A 25,458-nucleotide genomic window follows, 5' to 3' on the forward strand; every position below is an offset into this window, starting at 1 on the left:
TTGTTGACACTGTGATTTCAATAAACATTACATAAACTAATACAAAAAAATTGCTTGAGACAGGGTCTTGCTGTCACCCAGACTGGAGTGCAGTGGCATGATCATAGCTCACTGCAGATTCAAACTCCTGAACTCAAGCAATCCATTCACCTCAGCCTCCTAACTGGGACTACAGGTGCACACCACCATGCTCGGATAATTTTTTAACTTTTTGTAGAGAAAGGGTCTCGCTATGTTTCCCAGGCTTGTCTCAAGCGATCCTCCCATCTGTCTCCCAAAGTGCTGGGATTACAGGCGTGAGCCACCACTGTGACTGGCCTAAAAATTTTTTGTTAAAAATGCTTTCCACCGGCCGGGTGCAGTGGCTCATGCCTATAACCCCAGCACTTTGGGAGGCCAAGGTAGGTGGATCACCTGAGGTCAGGAATTTGAGACCAGCTGGCCAACATGGTGAAACCTCCTTTCTACTAAAAATACAAAAACTAGCCGGGCATGGGGGCTGACACCTGTAATCCTAGCTACTCAGGAGGCTGAGGCAGGAGAATTGCTTGAACCCGGGAGGTAGAGGTTGCAGTGAGCCGAGATTGTGCCACTGCACTCCAGCTGGAGCGACAGAGTAAAACTCTGTCTCCAAAAAAAAAAAAAAAAAAAAAAAGCTTTCCACCGAATTCTGAGGCAGAGCCAAGTTTGTGAACACTAATGTAGAACCCACAATAAATATTGCTTCCTTCTTGGGAGGACTTTTTTCAGAGATTATTTTTTCTTCTAAGTTACCTTCCTGTCAAAAAAGGAACAGTCTTGGCTACAGATTTTTTTTTTTTTTTTTTTTTTTTGAGATGGAGTCTCATTCTGTCACCCAGGCTGGAGTGCAGGGGCATGATCACAGCTCACTGCAACCTCTGCCTCCCGGTTTCAAGCAATTCTCTGCCTCAGCCTCCCAAGTAGCTGGGATTACAGGCGCCCGCCACCACACCCGGCTAATTTTTGTATTTTTAGTAGAAACGGGGTTTCACCATCTTGGCCAGGCTGGTCTTGAACTCCTGACCTCATGATCCATCCGCCTCAGCCTCCCAAAGTGCTGGGATTACAGGCGTGAGCCACCGCGCCCGGCCTTGGCTGCAGATTAACGGGAATACCTCCCTTGGGCTTCCTAGGTGACACTATGATATTCGGTATGACCTCCCTTGCTCTATTCCTTGAAAGCAGTACAGGTACTGGTCAAGAGTGCCCTGGACCCACATTGCCTGGTTTTGAATCCCAGCACCTCCACATGTTACGCGTCGGACCTCCAGGAAGTTACTTAAACTCTCTGTGCTTCAGTTTCCTGAGTGGCCTAACCCTAAGGGGGGTTACAGAACCTGCCTCATAGTGTTGATTGGAAGAAATAAAGGAACTCAGACCTGCCAAGGGCTGAGGATGGTGCCTATCTAGCACATGGCAATGCTCCATAAGCATAAGCAGCTATTATTATTGTGGTTCCTATTTTTTAAATCAGATATATCCTGCGTAGCCACTAGCAGAATGTGCTAAATAGCTGTCTGGTGAATGAAAGAATGCCCAAATGGTCCTGTGTTTCCTTATCTAGATCATCTCTAAACACCTCCTCATGGTATGGTTTCAGACCTAAATCTTCCCACAAATCTTTAAGGATGCGGTAACTTTTGTTAAATCCCTTCGCCCCAACTTTTCATCTACCCTCTGACAACAAAAGCTGGGAAATAGAGGGAAGCAAAGGAATCATGTACAGCTGATGGGATTTAGACAGCACAGAGGAACTGGTTAGGTTTAAAGAACGTCATCCAAATACCCTGGCAGGAAACCTTGTATACTGACAGTTGCAATATGTGTAAGAAAAGAATGCATCCAATGGTATCCTCAATTAATTAATTAATTAATTTTTGAGACAGAGTCTTGCTCTGTTGCCCAGGCTGGAGTGCAATGGTGCGATCTCAGCTCACTGCAACCTCCACCTCCTGGGTTCAAGCAATTCTGCCTCAGCCTCCCAAGTAGCTGGGACTACAGGCACATGCCACCACAGCTAATTTTTTGTATTTTTTAGTAGAGACGGGGTTTCACCATGTTGGCCAGGATGGTCTTGATCTCCCGACCTCGTGATCCGCCCGCCTCAGCCTCCTGAAGTGCTGGGATTATAGGCATGAGCCACCACACCCGGCCTCTCAATTTTTTTGTTTTTTCAGAAGATGGGAGGCAACATGGTAGGTTCAAATTAAAATTGTTTTGAAAGTATTTATTGTTTAATAATTCTTTCTCCCCTCAGCCCCATCTGGCCACTCTCTCGTTCTGCTTTTCTGATCATCCTAAAGATTGAATACATCCTCCTCCTGTATGGAGGACACGAAGCAACACTAAAATCAATACACTCGATCAGGTCTTCATCAGATACCACGTCACTGTGGGTGGAGTGCTAGTTTTCAACAAATGTGGTGTTCCTAGGGCTCTACAAGGTAGTCCTTTCTCAAGGTCGCTGGGCCACTCATGGAGTTGAAATGCCGCTGCCCATCTAAGTACAACATGGACTCTGAAACACAAGAAAGAGAACCCTGGAGAAACTTGTAACACCTTAGAAAACCATCATATCATCATATAAACACAAGACTACTTGGGAACACTGGGACAGAACAAGATACACTGTTGGGCCGGGGTGTGCCACATTCCCAAAGGAGCAGGCCATGACTCCTGCCTCTTCCTTTGGCTGGATCAGTTTTTATTTCATTTTTTTTTGAGATGGAGTCTCGCTCTGTTGCCTAGGCTGGAGTGCAGTGGCGCAATCTCAGCTCACTGCAAGCTCCGCCTCCCAGGTTCACGCCATTCTACTGCCTCAGCCTCCCGAGTAGCTGGGACTACAGGTGCCCGCCATCGCGCCCGGCTAATTTTTTTTTTTTTTTTTTTTTTTTTGTATTTCTAGTAGAGACGGGGTTTCACCGTGTTAGCCAGGATGGTCTCGATCTCCTGAACTCGTGATCTGCCCGTCTCGGCCTCCCAAAGTGCTGGGATTACAGGCATGAGCCACTGCGCCCGGCCTGGCTGGATCAGTTTTTGACTACCAGTGGCTGCTTGCCTGCCTGGGGGCCACAGGCATCTTTGGCCTTCAGGGCTGCCAAATCTCAAAAGCAGAATCTCCTAAAGACATGCTCTTGTGCTGACAGGCATCAATACACTTCCTACAATTCAAAAGGAGAAAAATGTCCTTAGAAGTTCTTCCCTTTGTTAGGGACAAGCAATAATCACTACTTACCTCCATATGTTTTCGGGAAAACCAATGGCACTTCTTTTTCCGACATGAACGTGAAATGAAAGACATTGGTGGTTGTATGCTCCTTCTCCTGCAGGGAAGCCACTTCACTGTGTACTCTGACTTGAATGTAATTATTCTGAGTAAAGCATACCTAACAGATTATAGACACTATAATCAGTCAACTGCATTAGGAAGGGGAAAAAGGCCGTCATAAGAGAAAACAGTGGCTTTTGGATATAGAAACTTCTAGGCTCAAATGAAAAAAAAAAGTTGTATGTCATCTCTCATCACACACCTACCTGTGAAGAAAGAAAGAGCAATGAGCCAACCTCAACAGGTTTCTGAAACATGATATCATCCACTGCTACCACAAACGGTCGAGAACCACTATTGGGGGAAAGGACAGAATTTGGGGTATATTGCAAAATTCAGATGATCTCAATTTTTTCCCCTAACAACTAGCTGAAGCAAAATAAAAATGAACGAAGAATAAAGTTAGAGAAGGGGGAAAAGATCCTACCAGTGAGGAATGGTAAGAGATGCCATCGTGAGCAGATTAGGGCAAAAATAACTATATCTTTTCCTTTCTACATATCCTCACTGTATTTTCTCAGTAGTTTTTTTAATGTACGAACTTACAAAGTCAGAGAAACAACCTTCTAAAATGAAGATCAAACTCAGCTGGTATCAGTGTGGTATTCATTTAAAAACATAACATATTCCCACACACACCCAGACTGGTCCAAAATGTTTCATTTCAGTGGGGTGACATAAATTGCTTCTCAGAAGTTAAGACTGCCTTACATGTAACTCACCCGAAGCTACAAGCAGTAGCCCACGCAAGTTCATATGCTTTCCTCATAAGGAAACCACCAAAGATCCGATTGAAAATGTTCCGCTCCTACAGGACATAAATAAATATCAATGAATACAAAACTTATGGCCACCTTTGTATACAGAACAGGGGAATTAACAATGCCACAGGACAAAGGCCAGTTTAAAGGTGTGTTAAATCTTGGACAAATATCATGAATGGAAGCTATCCTATTCAGATTTCTCAGTAAATTATAATACCTGAGGGTGGCAAATTTCCAAACTCTTCAGTTTTGAATTCTCCATCCACACTGCATTAGGGGGCAAAACTCGACTCCGAAAACTTATAGTCCTGTACAAATGAATATTTATTAAACCCTGTTAATGCCATGGTCTCTTGTTGAAAAGTAAAAACATTTGCAAGTCACTCCCAATACACTCACAACTGTGGCTCTGGAGAAGGCCAAGGTTTAGGCCAGGCGCGGTGGCTCACGCCTGTAATCCCAACACTTTGGGAGGCCGAGGCAGGAGGATCACATGAGGTCAGAAGCTTGAGACCAGCCTGGCCAACATGGTGAAACCCCGTCTCTACTAAAAATACAAAATAATTAGCAGGCGTGGTGGCAGGAGTCTGTAATCCCAGCTATTTGGGAGGCTGAGACGGGAGGATGGCCAGGAGGCAGAGGTTGTAGTGAGCCAAGATCACGCCACTGCATTCCAGCCCGGGCAACAGGGTAAGACTCCATCTCAAAAAAAAAAAAAAAGGTCGGGTGTGGTGGCTCACGCCTGTAATCCCAGCACTTTGAGAGGTGGAGGCAGGCAGATCACCTGAGGTCAGGAGTTCAAGACCAGCCTGACCAACATGGAGAAACCCCGTCTCTACTAAAAACACAAAATTAACCAGGCGTGGAGGTCCATGCCTGTAATCCCAGCTACTCGGAGGCTGAGGCAGGAGAATCGCTTGAACCTGGGAGGCAGAGGTAGCGGTGAGCCGAGATCGTGCCATTGCACTCCAGCCTCGGTAACAAGAGTGAAACTGTGTCTCAAAAAAAAAAAAAAAAGCCAAGGTTCAAATGTTTTCCCAACGTGGAATCTCACCATCCTTACTTTGGATCCAGTGTGCTGAGAAACATCTCATGTATGGTGGTCCTCTCCTCAGCGCTGGGGGCCATTTTCAGTAACGATGTGGAGCTGAAGGCAATTCTTCTCCCCTTGTTCACTGGAACAAGAGAGAATAAGGAGCAATGATCAGGAGGGTCGCACTACAGCACAGGGTATTCTGACCTGGGATACCTTTCAAAATCTCACTAAAAATTATACACATATCCAAGAGAAAACTGCAGAGGTCACATAAAACTCTCAGTGAGTCTTTGGTTCCACATGGAAATTATATTGGTTCAGTGTGAGATCACTTGATATCATCCTGATCCAGAGCCCTGACCTGCAGTTATCCCATCAAGATGCATTTCTCACTTCATTAAAACGGAGAAAACAGGCCAGGTGCTGTGGCTCATGCCTGTAATCCCAACACTTTGGGAGGCTGAGGCAGGAGGATTGCTTGAGTCCAGGAGTTCAACACCAGCCTGGGCAACATAGTGAGACCCCTGTCTCTACAAAAAAAATTTTAATTAGCCAGGCATGGTGGCACGTGCCTATAGTCCTAGCTACTCGGGAGGCTGAGGTGGGTGGATAGCTTGGGCCCAGGAGATCGAGGCTACAGTATTGTTCATTGTAGCCTCAAACTCCAGGACTCAAGCCCAACACCAGCCTGGGCAACAGAGCAAGAACTGTCTAAAAAAAAAAAAAAAAACTGAGATAACAAATTACTTCACTTAATAAATACTGTCTGATCAATAAAATCATTCAAAGTATGGACTCCAAAGAAAAAAGAATAGCATATTTTTAATTTCAATAAATTATTGGTATGAATAAGACATTTGGGCCAGGCACAGTGGCTCACGCCTGTAATCCCAGCACTTTGGGAGGCCAAGGCAGGCGGATCACGAGGTCAGGAGATCAAGACCATCCTGGCCAAAATGGTGAAACCCCGTCTCTACTAAAAGTACAAAAATTAGCTGGGTGTGGTGGCGCGCACCTGTAGTCCCAGCTACTCGGGAGGCTGGGGCAGGAGAATCGCTTGAACCCAGGAGGCAGAGGTTGCAGTGAGCCGAGATGGCACTACTGCGCTCCAGCCTGGCAAGAGAGAGAGAGACTCCATTTCAAAACAAAAAACAAAAAAAAGACATTTGACTGGTATGAAGAGCCCATATAAAATCTTAATCTCTTCTGCAGTGTAATTAATGTGCTTTTCAAATTTATTTTATTATAAACAAATTAATGTACATTCCCCTTGTCTAAAGAGCTCCTCTTCCTCTGGGCTTTCAGGGATGAGTGGATTTACAAATGCCGGCCTAAAAAGAAGAAAAAAAAGAATATAATTTAAGATATGCCATTATCTAATAAAACTTGAAGATGAACAATCACCTACTACTTTTAAAGAATCGGCTTTTCATTTTGGGTAGTGCTTACTGCTTGCCTTACACGTGAACGCTGGAACAATTAGGGAAGCCTTACAGTTGCAGCCTTAATTGCACACTAGAAACTTAACATTATAAAAAGGATACTGGCATTTGCTAAATGTTTAACCTGATTCTAATCACGAGGAAACAGTCAAATATAGGTTGTAGAACACTCTACAAGAAAACTGGCTTTAGGCCGGGCATGGTGGCTCACGCCTGTAATCCCAGCACTTTGAAAGGCCAAGCTGGGCGGGGATCACCTGAGGTTGGGAGTTCGAGACCAGCCTGACCAACAAGGAGAAACCTCGTTTCTACTAAAAATACAAAATTAGCCGGGCGTGGTGGCACATGCCTGTAATCCCAGCTACTCGGGAGGCTGAGGCAGGAGAATTGCTTGAACCCAGGAGGCGGAGGTTGCGGTGAGCCGAGATTGTGCCAGTGCACTCCAGCCTGGGCAGCAAGAGCGAAACTCTGTCTCCAAAAAAGAAAAAGAAAACTGGCTTGAACTCTTTAAAAATATCAATTTTTGAAGGACAGCAAATGGCAGAGAGACTATTCTAAAGAAACAGGATAACAAAATGCAATATACAATCCTTGATGAATTGGGTCCTGAATCAGGAAGATAGCTATAAAGGACATTTTAGGGACAACTGGTGAAATCTGAATACGGATCACATATTAAATAACTATCACTGTTGAATTTCTCAGATATAATAAAGGCATTGAGGTTATGTAGAAATACCTGGTTCTTAGGAAATACATGCTGAACTCCTGAATGGGTGAAGCAGTCTCAAACTTACTTTCCAATGATTCATGGGAAAAAATATGTAAATGTGTGTATTTATAGAGAGAGCGTAAGAGAATTACGCAAATGTAATACAATTCACGTGAAAGGCATATGTTTGTTGCATTATTCTTTCTACTTTTCTGTAAGCATCAAATTTTTTGAAATAAAAAATAAGGGAAAAGGGATAATATTTCACTGTGGTAGAATCAAAAGATTTGATGAAACAACAATGGAAACAAAAGAATTGAAACAGGCCGGGGCAGTGGTTCACGCTCGTAATCCCAGCACTTCGAGAGGCCAAGGCAGGTGGATCACCTAAGGTCAGGAGTTCGAGACCAGCCTGGTCAACGTGGTGAAACCCCGTCTCTACTAAAAATACAAAAATTAGCCGGGCGTGGTGGTAGGTGCCTATAATCCCAGCTACTCGGGAGGCTGAGGCAGGAGAATCACTTGAACCCAGGAGACAGAGGTTGCAGTGAGCCGAGATCGCACCACTGCACTCCAGCCTGGGTGACAAGAGCCAACCTCTGTCTTGAAAACAAAAAACAAAAGAATTGAAACAACAGCTTGGAAAAGTGACATGCATCAGCTGGGAGTGAAACTTGCAGCAATGGCCTCAGTGCTTGAATAGAAGCCCCAGGCCAGTCACTGGCCACAGCAGGTCAGCTGGGGCTGGCAGGAAGGGCCAGAGTAGATGGGTGTTATTCTTCCCTCAGATCACTAAGGGACCAACATATTTTTCTATCTTAATTTGGCTTTCCAAGTCAGCTTTCCACGCAGCAGCAAAGATTTTTCACTGCAGACTTCTAAATCAAGTTTCTAATACAAATGAGATTTTCCACAGGCCACTGGACTCTGCTCTGTGCAAAGAGCAATCCCTCCCACCCCAGCTCTACCCCCACAATTAGTTTTTCTCAGTTTGGGTGTAACTGTTGTTAGAAACCAAGAATTCAATTTCAGAGAAAAAAGATGACGTAAAGTAAGTTGAAGTCTATATGGTTAAATCTGACTTGAAAATGACCACATAAACTCATGAGGCTCTTTTTTTGAGGTAGGGTCTTGCTCTGTCACCCAGGCTGGCATGCAGTGGTGCGACCTGGGCTCACTGCAACCTCCGCTTCCCGGGTTAAAGCAATCCTCCCACCTCAGCCTCCCACATCGTCTGGGACTACAGACACATGCTACCATACCTGGCTAATTTTTTTGTACTTTTAGTAGAGATGGGGATTCGCCATGTTGGCCAGGCTGGTCTCAAACTCCTGGGCTCAAGTGATCCGCCCACCTCGGCCTCCCAAAGTGCTGGGATTACAGGCGTGAGCCACCACACCCAGCTCTCATGAGGTTTTTTGTTTGTTTAAAATATATCCTAGCTCTGTCCACTGAAAAGGCCTGGTAACAATAACAAACTAGTAACAATGTACAGTTCTAGTGCCCAGATTTTGATGTCTAAATACCAGTTCCCGCTAAAAGGAACCCCAGGACTACTTGGAGAAATGGCTGACTCCAGGCCTGGGGCAGGAAATACGTAAGATGAGCCCAAGATATCTTGTGTCAGAGAGCAAGAAGGTATCAAACAGACAGGTGGAAAGGAGCCAGCTTAGAGGAACTACCACTGCCCAAAGAAGGCACACTCGGAGCATCAAGAGAAAACAATGGCTGCAATTTATTGAAATACATGTAATATATTGCAACCATGAATTCATAATGATGCTTCTCTGGAAGGACAGTGGCTCACACCTGTAATCCTAGCACTTTGTGAGGCCGAGGTGAGAGGATCACTTGAGCCCAGGATTTTGAGATCAGTTTGGCCAACATGGCAAAACCCCATCTCTACAAAAAATTTAAAAATTAGCTGGGCAGCTACTCAGGAGGCTGAGGCCGGAGAATCACTTGAACCAGCAGGTGGAGGTTGCAGTGAGCTGAGATGGTGCCACTGCACTCCAGCCGGGGCAGCAAGAGTGAAACTCTATCTCAAAAAGAAAGAAAGAAAAAATATTAGCTGGGCATGGTGGTATGTGCCTGTGGTCCCAGCTACTCAGGAGGCTGAGGTGGAAGGATTGCTTGAGCACAGGAGGCCCAGGCTGCAGTGAGCCATGCTCATGACACATTACACTGCACTCCAGCCTGGACAGAAGAGCAAAACTTCATCTCAAAAAAAAAACCAAAAAACAAAAAACGGGCTGGGCGAAATGGCTCACGCCTGTTATCTCAGCATTTTGGAATGCCTAGGTGGGCAGATCACTTGAGGTCAGGAGTTCGAGGCCAGCCTGGCCAACATGGTGAAACCCCGTCTCTACTATAAATACAAAACAAATTAGCCAAGCATAATGGGGCATGCCTGTAGTCCCAGCTACTTGGGAGGCAGAGGCAGGAGAATCTCTTCAACCCAGGAGACAGAGGCTGCAGTGAGCCGACATTGCGCCACCGCACTCCAGTGTGGGTGACCGAGCGAGACTCCATCTCAAAAACACACACACACAGAAAAAAAAAAAAAAGAAATTTAAAAACATGATACTTTTCTAAAAAGCCAAAAAACTGGGAAAAGCATGTCATCACTAGCTAGTGAACCAACTCCTTATTCTGAAAACATGTAAATAAAAGACAAGAATGAAGCATTGATCCTAACTCCATTTCAAACCCAATTGCCCTAGTTGTTAAGGGAAAGCTCTTCTTTACAGAATTCCAGCTAATAAATGTAGAAGGAATGACAAAATTTGAGAATTACTCTAAACTGCCTAATGATACTAATTAAAGCAATGATCAGCAGTGGACATTGAAAGCACTGGAAAAAGACTGATTGGAAACTCAGCTATTTGCAGGATGACAAAGTACACCCCTGTAGATTGTTGCTGATCAGAAGAGGAAAAACTGAACTTCACAAAGGAGAGATTAGGCTGTAACTGCTTGAACCCACACAGTAATCTTGGCATCACTGTGAGTGGGACAACCTGTACCTCCTGATATGATGCAATATGAAATACGAGATATACAACATCACCTATGTAGTACTCTCACCAAATATGCTCAACCTAAATCTAATACAAGGCTTTAGATCTAACTTCAGTTTAGAGAAATTACTAGGGATAGAGAAACAAGATCAAAAAACAAACAAACAAACCACCGTGAGAAAGCAATAGAACAAATCCAGAAAGTGGGACACTATTTAGAACGAATGATCCAGCCTCTCAACGAGTGAATAAGAAACAATAGGGGGAAGACACAACTGTCCTGGATTAAAACAGATTTAAGAGATTGCACAACTCAGCTGGGCATGGTGGCTCACGCCTGTAATCTCAACACTTTGGGAGGCTGAGGTGGGTGGATCACTTGAGGTCAGGAGTTCGAGACCAGCCTGGGCAACATAGTGAACCCCCCCCCCTTCTCTACTAAAAATACAAAAATTAGCCAGGCATGGTGGCACATGCCTGTAATCCCAGTTACTCAGGAGGCTGAGGCAGGAGAATCGCTCAAACCCAGGAGGCGGAGGTTGCAGTGAACCAAGATCCCGCCATTGCACTCCAGCCTGGGCAACAAGAGCAAAAGTCCATCTTAAAAAAAAAAAAAAAAAAAAAAAGGATAATATTCTCTTAAGTAACTACATTACTATTGTCATGCCTAACAAAAAGAACTCCTTCATATATTCTAATATTAGTTCATATCCAGTTTTCTCCAAATATATTTTGAATGATTTGTTCAAATCAGGATCCAAATCTGGTCCATATATTACATTTGATTTTTATGTCTGTAAGTCTGTTTTTTTTTTTTTTGATAACAGCTTTATTAAGGTATAATTCGCATACCACACAATTCACCCATTGAAAGTGTACAATTTAATGGCTTTTAGTGTATTCACAGAATTGTGCAACATCTCTTTTTGTTGTTGTTTTGAGATGGAGTCTCGCTCTGTCGCCCAGGCTGGAGTGCAATGGCGCAATCTCGGCACATTGCAACTTCCACCTCCCAGATTCAAGTGATTCTGGTGCCTCAGCCTCCCCAGTAGCTGGGACCGTAGGCGCGTGCCACCACGCCCAGCTAATTTTTGTGTTTTTAGTAGAGATGGGGTTTCACCATGTTGGCCAGGCTGGTCTCAAACTCCTGACCTTAAGTGATTCGCCAGCCTTGGCCTCCCAAAGTGCTGGGATTACAGGCGTGACCCACCTCTCCCGGCCTGAGAATATTCTCATTTTTTAAAAGATGCCTGAAGTATTTAAGAGTGAAATGTCATGTCTGGGATTTGCCTTAAAATAAAAATGGCCAAAATATTGCAATTAAAACTGTTAAGCCCAAGTGATAGGTATATGGACATTCACTATAGTTTTCTCTCCAGTCTTATGTATCTTTGAAATTCTTCAAAATAAAGAATTATGAAAAAATAGGAATTACCCTTTATTTTCAGAATCACGAGCCACCATTACAAATGTTGCATCCAAAACAGGACAAAATTCATCACCATGTAACTGAAGAACAAAGGAAAGAAAATGTACATATGAGAAATGGATTTATTGGGAAGACCTACCACGATTCTAACAGACAGTATGTATGCTGGCCAGGCGCAGTCGCTCACGCCTATAATCCCAGCACTTTGAGAGAAGCCAAGGTGGGTGGATCACTTGAGGCCAGGAGTTTGAGACCAGCCTGGCCAATATGGCAAAACCCCGTCTCTACTAAATAATACAAAAATTAGCAGGGTGTGGTGGTGCATGCCTCTAATCTCAGCTACTCAGGAGACTGAGGCATGAGAATTGCTTGAACCCAGGAGGCCAAGGTTGCAGTGAGCCGAGATTGCAGGCCTCTGTCTCAAAAAAAAAAAAAAAAAAAAAAAAAGAAAGAAAAGAAAAAAGAGAGAGAGAAAGCCTGAAACTGGAAAAAGAAGAGAAGCACGCTCATTAACCACTGTCTGCTAAGGGCCTACCCTGAGCCAGGCACAGCACTAGGCTCTGGGAATGGCAGGATGACAAAGGAGCCTGTGGCCTAGCAGAGGAGAAAAATACCTCAAAGTCCAATCGGGGGCTGGGCATGGTACCTCACGCCTATGATCCCAGCATTTTGAGAGGCCTAGATGGGAGGATCGCCTAAGACCAGGAGAGCGAGATCAGCCTAGGCAACATAGTGAGACCTGGTCTCTAACTACAAATAAAAATTTAAAAATTAGCCAGGCATGGTGGTGCATGCCTGTAGTACCAGCTATTTGGGAAGCTGAGGCAGGAGGATCCCTTGAGCCCAGGAGTTCAAGGATGCACTGAGCTATGATCACACCCCTGCACTGTAGCCTGGGTGACAGAAAACATCCCATCTCCAAAACAAAACAAACAAAACGCAAATAGTATATTGCATGAGATGGGCTGCTGGCATGGAGTTTGAAACTGTGCAAGACTGGGACCCAAAGGCAAGGGTCACAGAGGGGATCATCAGTGTTTAATTTGCCTGCTTTCCTCAGAACCTGAGCTTCTTGCAAGGCGTGCCTGTCCTCCTGATGGCATACCTACCCAGGTGGACCTCCCATCATGCTCACAAACACTAGTATGTTTCAGGGAACTGTAGTGTGCCAACCACTAGTACACGTTTATGCCTTTGTAGCTGGGCACAGGAGCTCCCAAGAAGAGGTAAAATCAAAGATGACTGTGTGGGTTAAGTTAAATGCAGGTTGAGCATCTCTAATCCAAAAATAAAAAATACTCCAAAATCCAAAACTTTTCAAGCACTGACATGACACTCAAAGGAAATGCTCATTGGAGCATTTCAAGATTTTGAACTCTGGGATTAGGAATGCTCGACCAGTAAATATAAATATTCTGAAATCAGAAACACTTCTGGTCCCAGGCATTTCAGGTAAGGAATACTCAACCTGTATTTACAATGCACAGGCCTCTGAGGTTTTAAGATGTTTCTTCCCCCACCCCCCAGGAAGAGGGTCTCACTCTGTCACCCAGGTTGGAGTACAGTGGCACGATCATGTCTCACTGCAATCTCGACCTCATGGGCTCAAGCAATCCTCCCACCTCAGCCTCCCGAGTAGCTGACACCAGAGGCATGTACCACCACACCCAGCTAATTTTTGTAGAGATGGGGTTTTCCATGTTACCCAGGCTGGTCTTGACCTCCTGAGCTCAAGGAATCTGCCAGCCTCAGCCTCCCAAAATGCTGGGATTACAGGCATGAGCCACCACGCCTGGGCCTTAAGATGTTTCTTTATCCCCTAGAAGTCTGTACTTCCAGGAAAGTCATACCATAAAGTAATGACAGAAGCTATTTATAACCTGAGAGTATACTGGGTTCCCTCCTCAACAAATGATACAAGCCTCATCACTACTGCCCTCCCCCTCAATTACAGGAACAGTCTCACCAATCTCATTATGCCTCTGCCCTATTCAAACCTTTTAATAGTTCCTCCTTTCTTCCACCAGCACCTGGGCTAATCCTGTTAGCGTGGCATACAAAGCCTTCCACAACAGAGCCCACGATTCCTCTCCAGTTGTTCACCAAATACTGTGCTCATACCTGCACCTTTTTCTCTAGCCATAGCTAACTAACAACTGAGAGGTCCTGGGATAGAACAGGCTGTTGACTGCCTCCTGTCTATATCTTTACCTGATGCCTTCCTCAGCAGCCTCATTCTTCACAACACTCCTCCCCTCCCCCATCCCTATTCCCCAGACCAAGTTTATCTTTCCCTCCTTCATTCAGCCCCCTTAATAGAAACAGTCCTCTCTTGACAGTGGTTCTCAATGTAAGAGAAGTAGACGTCACTCTAATAGGTGGGCATTTGAAAAATACAGAGTGGTTTTTGTTGTCACATAACTTGGGGGGCATTACTATGGAGGGGGGTAACCAGGGAGCTAAATCCCTCACAATGCAAGCAGAACAATGAATGCTCCCACCAGAAATGCCAACGGTGTCCCTGTTGAAAAATACTGCATAACAATATACTATATCATAATCATTTGTTTATGTGACTGTCTCCCTACTACACCGTAAGCTCCTGGAGGACAAAGACCATTTTCCCCCAGTTATATCCCTAGTATTTAGCACAAAGACTGGCAGATAGCAGATACCTGATCAGCATTTGCCAATGAATGAGGGAGGCAGGTTCTAGGCACTATTAGAATGTCAACTCCAAGAGAATGGAACTTTATCTGTTTTGCTCACTGCTGTATGCCTAGCACAGGACAGGCACTCAATAAATGATTGCTAAATGAATGTTAAGTGAATGGATGTCAGGAAGTGAGCTAGGTGACTCAAACCCAGGTCCTGTCGTTGAGGAGTAGAGTCCACAGTGGAAGAGAAAAGACATATTCGTGCACAGCTCTGTAGGAGACTAGCAGGTGCCAGGAGAGCAAGTCAGAGGGATGGTATTGAGGGAGGAGGCCTGGGGAAGGAACAGGTGTTACATGCTGGGAGAATAAGGAAAGGATTGAGCATGAAGTTATCCTGGAGCACAGGGAGAATGTGGATACAGAGCCAGAGCACGAGAATTTCAGGCAAAGGAAAAAGCATCAGCAATTATACTCATTCACTCATTCCCAGTTGAATAACCGTTATCCAAAATGCTTGGGACCAGAAGTGTTCTGTATTCCAGACTATTTTGGATTTTGGATTTGTGGATTTGGAATGTTTGCATTCAATACTTACAGGTCGAACATTCCAAACCCAATGAGCATTTCCTTTGGGCATCATGTCAGTGCTCAAAGTCAGATTTTGGAGCATTTCAGATTTCAGAGTTGCAATGCTCAACCTATATGTAAATTATGGTTTACCATCATGAATACCCACTAGTGCCAAGCACTAGAACGCAAACATGAATAACTCCCTATCCTTACGATGCTTGAAGGCCAGTGGTGAGCATTAAGAAGGTATATAAATGATAAGTCAAAGGGAATATAGTTGGAAAGGTAGGCTGGGGCTAGTTTATGAAGCCCCTTGGGCCCTAATTAATCAAAGGAGTTTTGTTTTTTGTTTGAGATGGAGTCTCACTCTGTCACCCAGGTTGGAGTACAGTGGCGCAATCTCGGCTCACTGCAACCTCCACCCCCCCTGCCTCAAGCGATCCTCCCACCTCAGCCTCCCGAGTGGCTGGGATCACAGGTACACGCCACCACACCGGCTAATTTTTTGTACTTTTTTTTTTTTTTTTTTTTGAGACCGAGTTTCACTCTGCCGCCGAGGCTGGGGTGCAGTGGCACGATCTCGGCTCACTGAAAACTCCGCCTCCCAGGTTCAAGCGATTCTTCTGCCTCAGCCTCCCCAGTAGCTGGGACTACGGGCATGTGCCACTACCCCCAGCTAATTTTTGTATTTTTAGTAGAGATGGGATATTTCACCATATTGGGCAGGCTGATCTCAAACTCCTGAACTCATGATTCGCCTGCCTCGGCCTCCCAAAGTGTTGGGATTACAGACATGGCCACCACGCCCAGCCAGTTTTTTGTACTTTTTGTAGAGACAGGGTTTCACCATGTTGCTCAGGCTGGTCTTGAACTCCTGAGCTCAGGAGATCCACCTGCCTCGGCCTCCCAAAGTCCTGGGATTGGAGCCGTGAGCCACTGCACCTGGGCTAGTCAAAGGAGTTTAGACTTTAATCCACAGATAATGAATGGTCACTGAAGGTTTCTGAGAAGGGAAGTGACCTGATTCAAGATCAGCTTTGGAAGACTTATGTGGTAAAAATGCATAAAATTAAAAGAGAGAGGTCAGGCTAGAGAAAGTCAGGTTAATTAAAAGACGGTTAAGGCACTCACACAAGAGGCAGTGAGGACTTGAATAAAACACAGGGCCAAAAGGATATGGGGAGAAAGAATTCTGGTGAGTTGCTGTGGGTGATGAATTTGCAAGACCTGGCAAAAGGCTGCATGGGAAAGGGAAAAATTAAAGCTGTCACAAAGGTTTGGAGCTGGAGGACGCAGGAGGCTGGCAAAGGGGAGACTGGAGGAGTATGAGAATTGGAGCCAATCAGTTTGGAACATACTGTTTATTGGAACTTGAGCTAGCAACAGCACGTCTAGGTGGAGAAATATAAGGAGCACTCAGGAAAGTGGGTATGAAGGTCAAGCCCAAAAAAGAAATTTGAGACCACCTCAACAGTATTTACAATAAATTAATATTATTGCCAGGCTGGGGGCGATGGCCCACACCTATAATCCCAGCACTTTGGGAGGCCGAGGCAGGCGGACCACTTGAGGTCAGGAGTTCGAGACCAGCCTGGCCAAGATGGTGAAACCCCGTCTGTATAAAAAATACAAAAACTAGCCACGCACGGTGGTGTGCACTTGTAATCTCAGCTACTAGGGAGGCTGAGACAGGAGAATTGCTTGAACCTGGGAGGCAGAGGCTGCAGTGAGCCAAGATCATGCCACTGCACTCCAGCCTGGGTGACAGAACAAGACCCTGTCTCAAAAAAAAAAAAAAAAAAATTTCCAACAGTGGTTACTGTGTGATAGGCACTGTACCAAAGTACTTCACATGAATGGGTTTTTTTCAAATTTCCCTTACCACAACCATATAACATGGTACTCTGTCACTATTTTCATGTTACATTTGAGAACACAGAGGCTCAGACAAGTGGTTTATCCATAGCCACATGACTAGGAAGCAGCAGCGCTGGGATTAGAACCTAAATCTATGCAAACCAGAGGCAGAGTGCTTATCCCCACACCACTTCTCTGGAATAAAAAGGATCACTTGAGTCATGAGTTATTAGTCAAATAGCCAGTGAAGAATGCAAATTTAAAACAAAAGTGTTTACTTGTCTGACACTGAGTTCCACTGGTTCTCTCTCAATAATTCCTGTATCTCTTTTTCAACCTATTTGTCCAAGAGGCAAATTGTCAAGATTCCCTAAAACGCAGGTCCTGTGCCAGGAATCTGTTGTGCATGGCACTGAGCAGACTAGGAATTAACCAAGAATATTTTTTAAAAGACTGTAGGCAGAACAGGCCGGGCGCGGTGGCTCACGCCTGTAATCCCAGCACTTTGGGAGGCCGAGGCAGGCGGATCATGAGGTCAGGAGATCGAGACCATCCTGGCTAACACAGTGAAACCCCGTCTGTACTAAAAATACAAAAAAATCAGCCAGGCATGGTGGTAGGCACCTGTAGTCCCAGCTACTTGGGAGGCTGAGGCAGGAGAATGGCACGAACCCAGGAGGCAGAGCTTGCAGTGAGCCGAGATCGCACCACTGCACTCCAGCCTGGGGGACCGAGCAAGACACCGTCTCAAAAAAAAAAAAGACTGTAGGCAGATCATAGCAGCAACCCAGCAATGTTTTGTTTTTAAAACAGTATTACTGGCTGGGCACGGTGGCTCACGCCTGTAATCCCAGCACTTTGGGAGGCAAGGGCAGGTGGATGGCTTGAGTCCAAGAGTTCAAGACCAGCCTGGGCAACATGGTAAAACCCCGTCTCTACTAAAAATACAAAAATTAGCCAGGCATGGTGACACACATCTGTAGTCCCAGCTACTTGGGAGGCTGAGGCATGAGAATCACTTAAATCCGAGGGGCAGAGGTTGCAGAAAGCTGAGATCACGCCACTACACTCCATCCAGCCTGGGAGATAGAGTGACACTGTCTCAAACAAACAAAATAAAACAGTATTACTGTCAGTTACATCAAACATGGGAATTGAAAGATTCAATCACTTGCATATAGTACTGAATAAAAAAAAATCTATTTTGACAAATAACTACTACAGAGCTAGCTTCAGGCTTTTTCTGAAAGTGTGAAAGTTTATTTCACCAAAAGGTGAAATGCTTCATCATTCCATAGCAGGAAAAAATGCATCTGAATAATAGGTCTACTACAGTGGCCCCCGACCTTTTTTGCACCAGAGACCAGTTTTGTGGAATACAATTTTTCCACGGAATGGGGTGGGGTGGGGGGGATGGTTTTGGGATGAAACTGCTCCGCCTCAGATCATCGGGCACTAGATTCTCCTAAGGAGTGTGCAACCTAGATCCCTCACATGCACAGCTCACGATAGGGTTCGTGCTCCTATGAGAATCTAATGCCGCTGCTGATCTGACAGGAGGCGGAGCTCAGGTGGTAATTCTCACTTGCCTACAGCTCACCTCCTGCTATGTAGCCCATGGCCCAGAGGTTGGGGACCCCTGGTCTACTGAATACCCTGGCATAACTGAATAAGTCTTTTTTTTTTTTTTTGAGACGGAGTCTCGCTCTGTCGCCCAGGCTGGAGAGCAGTGGTGTGATCTCAGCTCACTGCAAGGTCCACCTCCCGGGTTTACACCTGGCTCAGCCTCCTGAGTAGCTGGGACTGCAGGCGCCCGCCACCACGCCCGGCCAATTTTTTGTATTTTTAGTAGAGACGGGGTTTCACCGTGTTAGCCAGGATGGTCTCGATCTCCTGACCTCATGATCCGCCCGCCTTGGCCTCCCAAAGTGCTGGGATTACAGGCGTGAGCCACCGCACCCGGCCAGTCATTCTTAAATAAGTTTTCCACAATGAAATCTTAGACATACACTGAATCATTTTATTTCTGTGTTGTTATCCTCTTTTAGGTACTTTTTCTTGTCAAATTTCTTCAATTGTTTGTAATAGCTGTTCTGAGTTTTACTCATCAGATGAGCTGTTCCTAACTACTGTAATAGTTCAAATGACTGTTAAGGGTCCAACTGTGTCCCCCAAAAAGATATGTGGAAATCCTAACCCCCATAACTGTGAACATGACTGTATTTGGAAATAGGGTCGTTGCAGACATAATTAGTTAAGATGAGGTCATGCTGGAGTAGCGTGGGCCCTTAATCCAGTATGATTAGCAGCATCCTGACAAGAGACACCAGAGAGACAGAGACACATGAGAGAACACCACGTGATGGCGGAGGCAGAGACTGAATGAAGTGCTACAGCTGGAAGCCAAGGAACGCTAGGGATTGCCAGCAAACCACCAGAAGCAAGAAACAGACAAGGAAGGCTTCTCTCTAACAGGTTGTAGAGGGAACATGCCTCTGCTGACACCTTGATTTTGGATTCGTAGCCTCCAAACTGTGAGTCAATAAATTTTCTGTTTTTATGCCACCAGTTTATGGTACTTTGTGGTACCACTGCCCCTTGGAATCCACGCAGGATTGGTTCCAGAACTCCCTACCACCACCCGCCAATACCAAAATCCACAGATGCTCAACTCCCCTATATAAAATGGTGTCATATTTACATAAAACCTATGTACCTCCTCCTGTGTACTTTAAATCATCTCTGGATTACTTATAATACCTAATACAATATAAATGCCATATAAATAGTTGTTTTAAGGCCAGCCATGCCTGTAATCCCAGCATTTGGGGAGGCTAAGGTGGGAGGACCACATGAGGCCAGAAGTTCAAGACCAGCCTGGGCAACATGGCGAAACTCCATATCCATTTCTCTATTTTTATTTATTTACTTATTTTTTGAGACGAGTCTCACTCTGTCGCCCAGGCTGGAGTGCAGTGGCGCAATCTCGGCTCACTGCAACCTCCACCTCCTAGGTTCAAGCGGTTCCCACCCCTCAGCCTCCTAAGTAGCTGGGATTACAGGCGTGCAGCACCAAGCCTGGCTAATTTTTGTATTTTTTTTAAATAGAGACAGGGTTTCACCATGTTGGCCAGGCTGGTATCAAACTCCTGGCCTCAAGTGATCTGCCCACTTCAGCCTCCCAACGTGGTGGGATTACAGGCGTGAGCCACTGCACCCAGCCCCATCTCTATTTTTTTAAAAAAATGGTTGTTATACTGTATTGTGTATTATTTATATCATTTTTCACTGTTTTTTTCCAAACATTTTCAATCCATGGTTGGTTGAATCTGTGGATGTGAAATCTACAGACACAGAGGGCCAACTGTACAGCAGTCCTGGGAAATGAATACAGTAATCAATTCCATTCACTCCTACCATAACACAGACTTCTGTGAACTTCTCCTAGGCAGAACCAAACACCTTAACATGGACTTGTATATGATTAGAAATAAATATTAAATATAAACACCAAATAGTACGTCAGGCTTTGTCCACAAGGAGGATATTAATAACCCACCATCCATATGACATGAGCTTTCAACTATTTTTCTAGAAGCAGTGAACAACATACCTGTCTACAGACACATAGGTAAATAAGCTTTTCTTGCATGAAGACTAGCTGGTTTTATTTAAACAGTGGACAATCTTCAGGTGCATATTTACCTGGAACATTTGCATCTTCACTTCCATGGATGTCTTCCCGACCCAGCTAACATGGCCACTGAACTTAATGTCCTGTTCTGGGCTCAAGCTCTTCTTACACATATCTGCAAAACAGAAGTCAATCAGGGTCCAAATCATACCAAAAATTTTCTGTTCTGTAAATATGAACAATTAGAAATTATGGCAAATTCCACTACATTTCTTTTTTGTCTTCAAAACTAAAATAACTTTTTTGACACGCAGAAGAAATCTACATGTGTTTTTGAAAAATGTAGAAAAAGCAAAGAATATAAAAAATAAAATTGGAATCATGCAAAACCCACCTAATTATAATAAATATCTTGATATATAGCATTCTAGACATTTTCATATGCATATGTACATTACAATTCCCCATAAAGGGCCGGGCACGGTGGCTCATGCCTGTAATCCCAGCACTTTGGGAGGCCGAGGCAGGTGGATCACCTGAGGTCAGGAGTTTGAGACTAGCCTGGCCGACATGGTGTAATCCCGTCTCTACTAAAAATACAAAACTTAGCTGGGGGTGGTGGCACATGCCTGTAATCCCAGCTACTCAGGAGGCTGAGGCAGGAGAATTGCTTGAACCTGGGAGGCGAAGGTTGCAGTGAGCCGAGATCGTGCCATTGCACTCCAGCCTGGGTGACAAGAGCAAAACTCTGCCTCAAAAAAAAAAAAAAAAAATTCCCATAAAAGGAGAGTACTTCCTGTAATCTCAATAATATCTTGAAATTACTAAGAATTCTAAGTATGCATAGAAAATGATATCACTTACCAATCTTATCCACCAGGGCTGTAACTATCGATAAAGGAGACATCTTGGCTGAGTGGATTTTGTTGTGCATGTAACAAATAAGAACTGCAGGAAAACAGGAGTGTACCAAATTTTAAAAAGGCAGAATTATTCCCCAACATTTAAAATTTACTCCCTGAAATCCATGCAAAGCCTTGTCTCGTTTTGAAGACCCAGCCCCCAATATTCCATTGATCATCTTATCCTAGGATCAAACACTTTTATAAACTGAAGGATTTGGGAGATCCTCCAATCTGACTGCCCCCTCAATTTTAAGATTTGGTGAGGAAATCAAAGCCCGAAGCAAGCCCAGACCCATCAGACAGCTTGTTACCACTCCAGAGAGACTCAGTGCCCAAATCAGAGTAAGAACTCAGCACATGAGTCTGACAGTATCAAACATCTTCAGGAAAGAGAAACAAATCACAAGGACTTGGCTACCTGTTTTCCTCCTGGCTCTGTCCTAATTAATCATGAAACAATTATTTCACTCAGTTATCCCTCCTTCCCCATAACACCCTTGACTCCTATACCACCCTGTGGTTATCTGTATACTTTCCATATTTTAACAAGCATTTATATGTGCCAAGCATGGTTCATGCACCTTATAGATATCAGCTCATTTAAAGTTGTATAATTATACGTTGGGCCGGACGCGGCGGCTCAGCCTGTAACCCCAGCACTTTGGGAGGCCGAGGCAGGCAGGTCACGAGGTCAAGAGATCGAGACCATCCTGGCCAACATGGTGAAACCCCGTCTCTACTAAAAATACAAAAATTAGCTGGGCGTGGTGGTGTCCCAGTTACTCAGGAGGCTGAGGCAGGAGAATCAATTGAACCCAGGAGGCAGAGGTTGCAGTGAGCTGAGATCACACCACTGCACTCCAGCCAGGCAACAGAGCAAGACTGTCTCAAAAAAAAAAAAAAAAAAAAAAGTTGTATGATTATATGTTGATTGGCTCTCTGCTTCTCCCATGATCCATTCAAATTTGTATCACAAACTCTCAGGACAAGATATGTGGCTCAATAAATATTTGTTGAGTAACTGTAAATCCTTCCATCTATGCACCTGCTAAAGGACGCACTGGGGGAATGATAGGCTAAAGGCAATAAACTCCATTTAAAAGTCTTTGTCCAGCAAAGAAATCAGATGGCTCCAACCTATGGCAACAGGAGTAGAAATGAAAAGACTATGAGTTAATAAGAAGGTAAACCTGACAAGACTTGAATAAATTCAGTTTTCTAGCTTGCATAGGTAAGCATGGTGTACTAGTCACTGAAAAAGAGAACACAGACAGGGCACAGTGGCTCACGCCTGTAATCCCAACACTTTCAGAGGCCAAGGCAGGAGGATCACTTGAGCCTAGGAGTTCAAGACCAGCCCAGGCAACACAGCAGAGACGTCATCTCTACCAAAAACACAAAAGTTAGCCAGCTGTGGTGGCACATGCCTGTAGTCCCAGCTACTCGGGACACAGGTAGGAGGATTGCTTGAGCCCAGGAGGTCAAGGCTTTAGTTAGCCATGATCATGCTGCTACACTCCAGCCTGAACAACAGAGTAAGACTCTGTCTCAAAATAAAAAGAGGACATAGGAAGAAAAGAATGGGCCATTTTCAATGTGTTGAATTTGAAGAGCCTATGGCACATCCAAATGAAGGTATTGGGCAGGGCACAGTTGTTCACACCTGTAATCCTAGGGCTTTGGAAGGCCATAGCAGGAGGATCACGTGAGCCCAGAGCTTGAGACCAGCCTGGGCAACAGAGTGAGACCCCTGTCTCTACAAAAAACTTTAAAAATTAGGCCAGGCATGGTGGATCAAGCCTGTAATCCCAGCACTTTGGAAGACAGAGGCAGATGGATCACTTGAGCCCAGGAGTTCCAGACCAGCCCAGGCAACATGGTGAGATCCCGTCTCTACAGTAAAATACAAAAATTAGCCAGGCATGGTGGCGTGTGCCTGTGGTCCCAGCTACTTGAGAGGCTGAGATGGGAGGATGTTTGAGCCCGAGATGTCGAGGATACAGTGAGCGGTGATCGCACCACTGGACTCCAGCCTGGGTGACAGAGCAAGACCCTATTCCAAAAACACAAAACAAATTAACCAGGCATGGTGCAGTGTGCCTATAGTCCCAGCTACTCAGGAGGCTGAGGCAGAAGGAACACTTGAGCCCGCAAGTTCAAGGTTGCAGTAGGCTATGATTTTACCATTGCACTACAGCCCGGGCCACAGAGTGAGCCTGTCTCTAAAAAAGAAAAATAAATCTACTAGCTAAGAGGAAAAATTGATTGAAACTCAGAAAAGCAGGCCAGAAAATGTAGCTTCATAAGTATTCAGCATACTGATAGCAACTGAAACACTGGGAGCAGATGAGTTTATAGAGAATCTGCAATGTCAACCCAAAAAAGGGCAGAAGGGAAGGGTAGAGAAGAGACGGAGGAAAACGTAATATAAATTTAGTTTTTACCACTGATCGGTACACTTAAAAATGATAAAGATGGGCCAGGTGCAGTGGCTCACACCTGTAATCCCAGCACTTTGGGAGGCCGAGGTGGGGGGATCACCTGAGGTCACGAGTTTGAGACCAGCCTGACCAACACGGCAAAACCCCATCTCTACTAAAAATACAAAAATTAGCCGAGTGTTGTCGTAGATGCCTGTAATCCCAGCTACTTCGAAAACTGAGGCAGGAGAATTGCTTGAACTCGAGAGGCAGAGGTTACAGTGAGCCGAGATGGTGCCACTGCACTCCAGTCTAGGTGACAGAGTGAGACTCTGTCTCAAAAAAAAAGATAAAGATGGTAAATTTTATATTTTAACCTCAACTAAAAAAATAGGGCTGGGCGCAGTGGCTCACGCCTGTAATCCCAACACTTTGGGAGGCCGAGGTGGGGGGATCCCTTGAGTCCAGGAGTTTGGGACCAGCCTGGGCAACATGGCAGACCTTGTCTCTACTAAAAATCAAAAAAAATTAGCCGGGTATGGTGGTGTGCACCCGTAGTCTCAGCTACTCAGGAGGCTAAGGCAGGAGGACTGCTTGAGCCAGGAGGTCGAGGCTACAGTGAGCTGCGATCACGCCACTGCACTCCAGCCTGGGTGACAGAGTGAGACCCTGTCTCAAAAACTAAATAAATAATTTTAAAAGATTTAACAATTTTCATTGTTAAATTTTAAAATGCCTTAAAATTTAATTAATATGAACAAATTATAAAATTCAAAAGGCCGGGCGCAGTGGCTCACGTCTGTAATCCCAGCACTTTGGGAGACCAAGGCGAGTGGATCACCTGAGGTCAGAAGTTCGAGACCAGCCCGACCAACATGGTGAAACCCCGTCTCTACTAAAGATACAAAAAATTAGCCGGGCGTGGTGGTGTATGCCTGTTATCCCAGCTACATGGGAGGTTGAGGCAGGAGAATCACTTGAACCTGGGAGATGGAGGATGCAGTGAGCCGAGATCACGCCATTGTACTCCAGTCTGGGCAGAAAGAGCGAAACTCCAGCTCAAAAAAAATAAATAAGCAAAATAAAATAAAATAAATTCAAAAAATAATCATTTTTTGAAAGGGCAGAAGACAAAACCCTGGGGATAACCTACATTTAAGGGATCAACAGAAAAAGAGGAACCTACAAAGGGGACTACAAAAGAGCAGCCAGAGAAGCAGAAGGAAATGTCACCAAAGCCCAAGGATGGGCTGGACGATATAAGAAGCCACAGAGGGGTCAGGTCAGCCCTGAAAAGTATCCATTCAACTGTGTAAAGGGGCCAATGGCGAGCTTGGCAAGAGCAGATTCAATGGCGTGGAGGAGCAGAAGCCGGAACACAGCCGACCGGGAAATATTTAATTAACAGGAAGTTAGCATAAAGAGGCAATGAGAGCAGGTGATTTTCCCGGTTCTTTTCAGAAAGTGAACCATGAAGTAAGGAAGAAAGTGTGAGGTGTTATAAGGAAAGAGGATTTTTTACTTATCTTTTTTTTTTTTTTGAGACAGTCTCACTCTGTCACCCAGGCTTGAGTGCAGTGGTGCGATCTCAGCTCACTGCAGCCTCTACCTCCCGGGTTCAAGGCATTCTCCTGCCTCAACCTCCTGAGTAGTTGGGACTACA

The 25,458-nt window shown here is 44.9% G+C and overlaps 1 protein-coding gene across 5 annotated transcripts in view; it reads right to left on the reverse strand.

Annotated features, from left to right (window-relative positions):
• Positions 1 to 2,233: 2,233 nt before the first annotated feature.
• Positions 2,234 to 25,458, reverse strand: part of ACOT9 (acyl-CoA thioesterase 9) — a 39,348-nt gene continuing 16,123 nt past the window's right edge. For 3 of the 5 annotated variants that reach the window (XM_002831458.6, XM_002831457.6, XM_063721197.1), the window contains 10 exons: positions 21,335 to 21,418; positions 20,542 to 20,645; positions 11,759 to 11,832; positions 6,413 to 6,480; positions 5,177 to 5,288; positions 4,331 to 4,421; positions 4,072 to 4,157; positions 3,556 to 3,643; positions 3,257 to 3,407; positions 2,234 to 2,539 (listed from right to left, as the gene is read on the reverse strand). In XM_002831458.6, coding sequence (XP_002831504.2) covers positions 2,451 to 2,539; positions 3,257 to 3,407; positions 3,556 to 3,643; positions 4,072 to 4,157; positions 4,331 to 4,421; positions 5,177 to 5,288; positions 6,413 to 6,480; positions 11,759 to 11,832; positions 20,542 to 20,645; positions 21,335 to 21,418 — 947 coding nt within the window. In that variant the 3' untranslated portion in view covers positions 2,234 to 2,450. The remainder of the gene's footprint in view (positions 2,540 to 3,256; positions 3,408 to 3,555; positions 3,644 to 4,071; positions 4,158 to 4,330; positions 4,422 to 5,176; positions 5,289 to 6,412; positions 6,481 to 11,758; positions 11,833 to 20,541; positions 20,646 to 21,334; positions 21,419 to 25,458) is intronic. The other 2 variants (XM_063721198.1, XM_063721199.1) reach the window with 1 other exon arrangement.

Source organism: Pongo abelii, chromosome X, assembly GCF_028885655.2.
Source record: "Pongo abelii isolate AG06213 chromosome X, NHGRI_mPonAbe1-v2.0_pri, whole genome shotgun sequence".
Classification (NCBI taxonomy): domain Eukaryota; kingdom Metazoa; phylum Chordata; class Mammalia; order Primates; family Hominidae; genus Pongo; species Pongo abelii.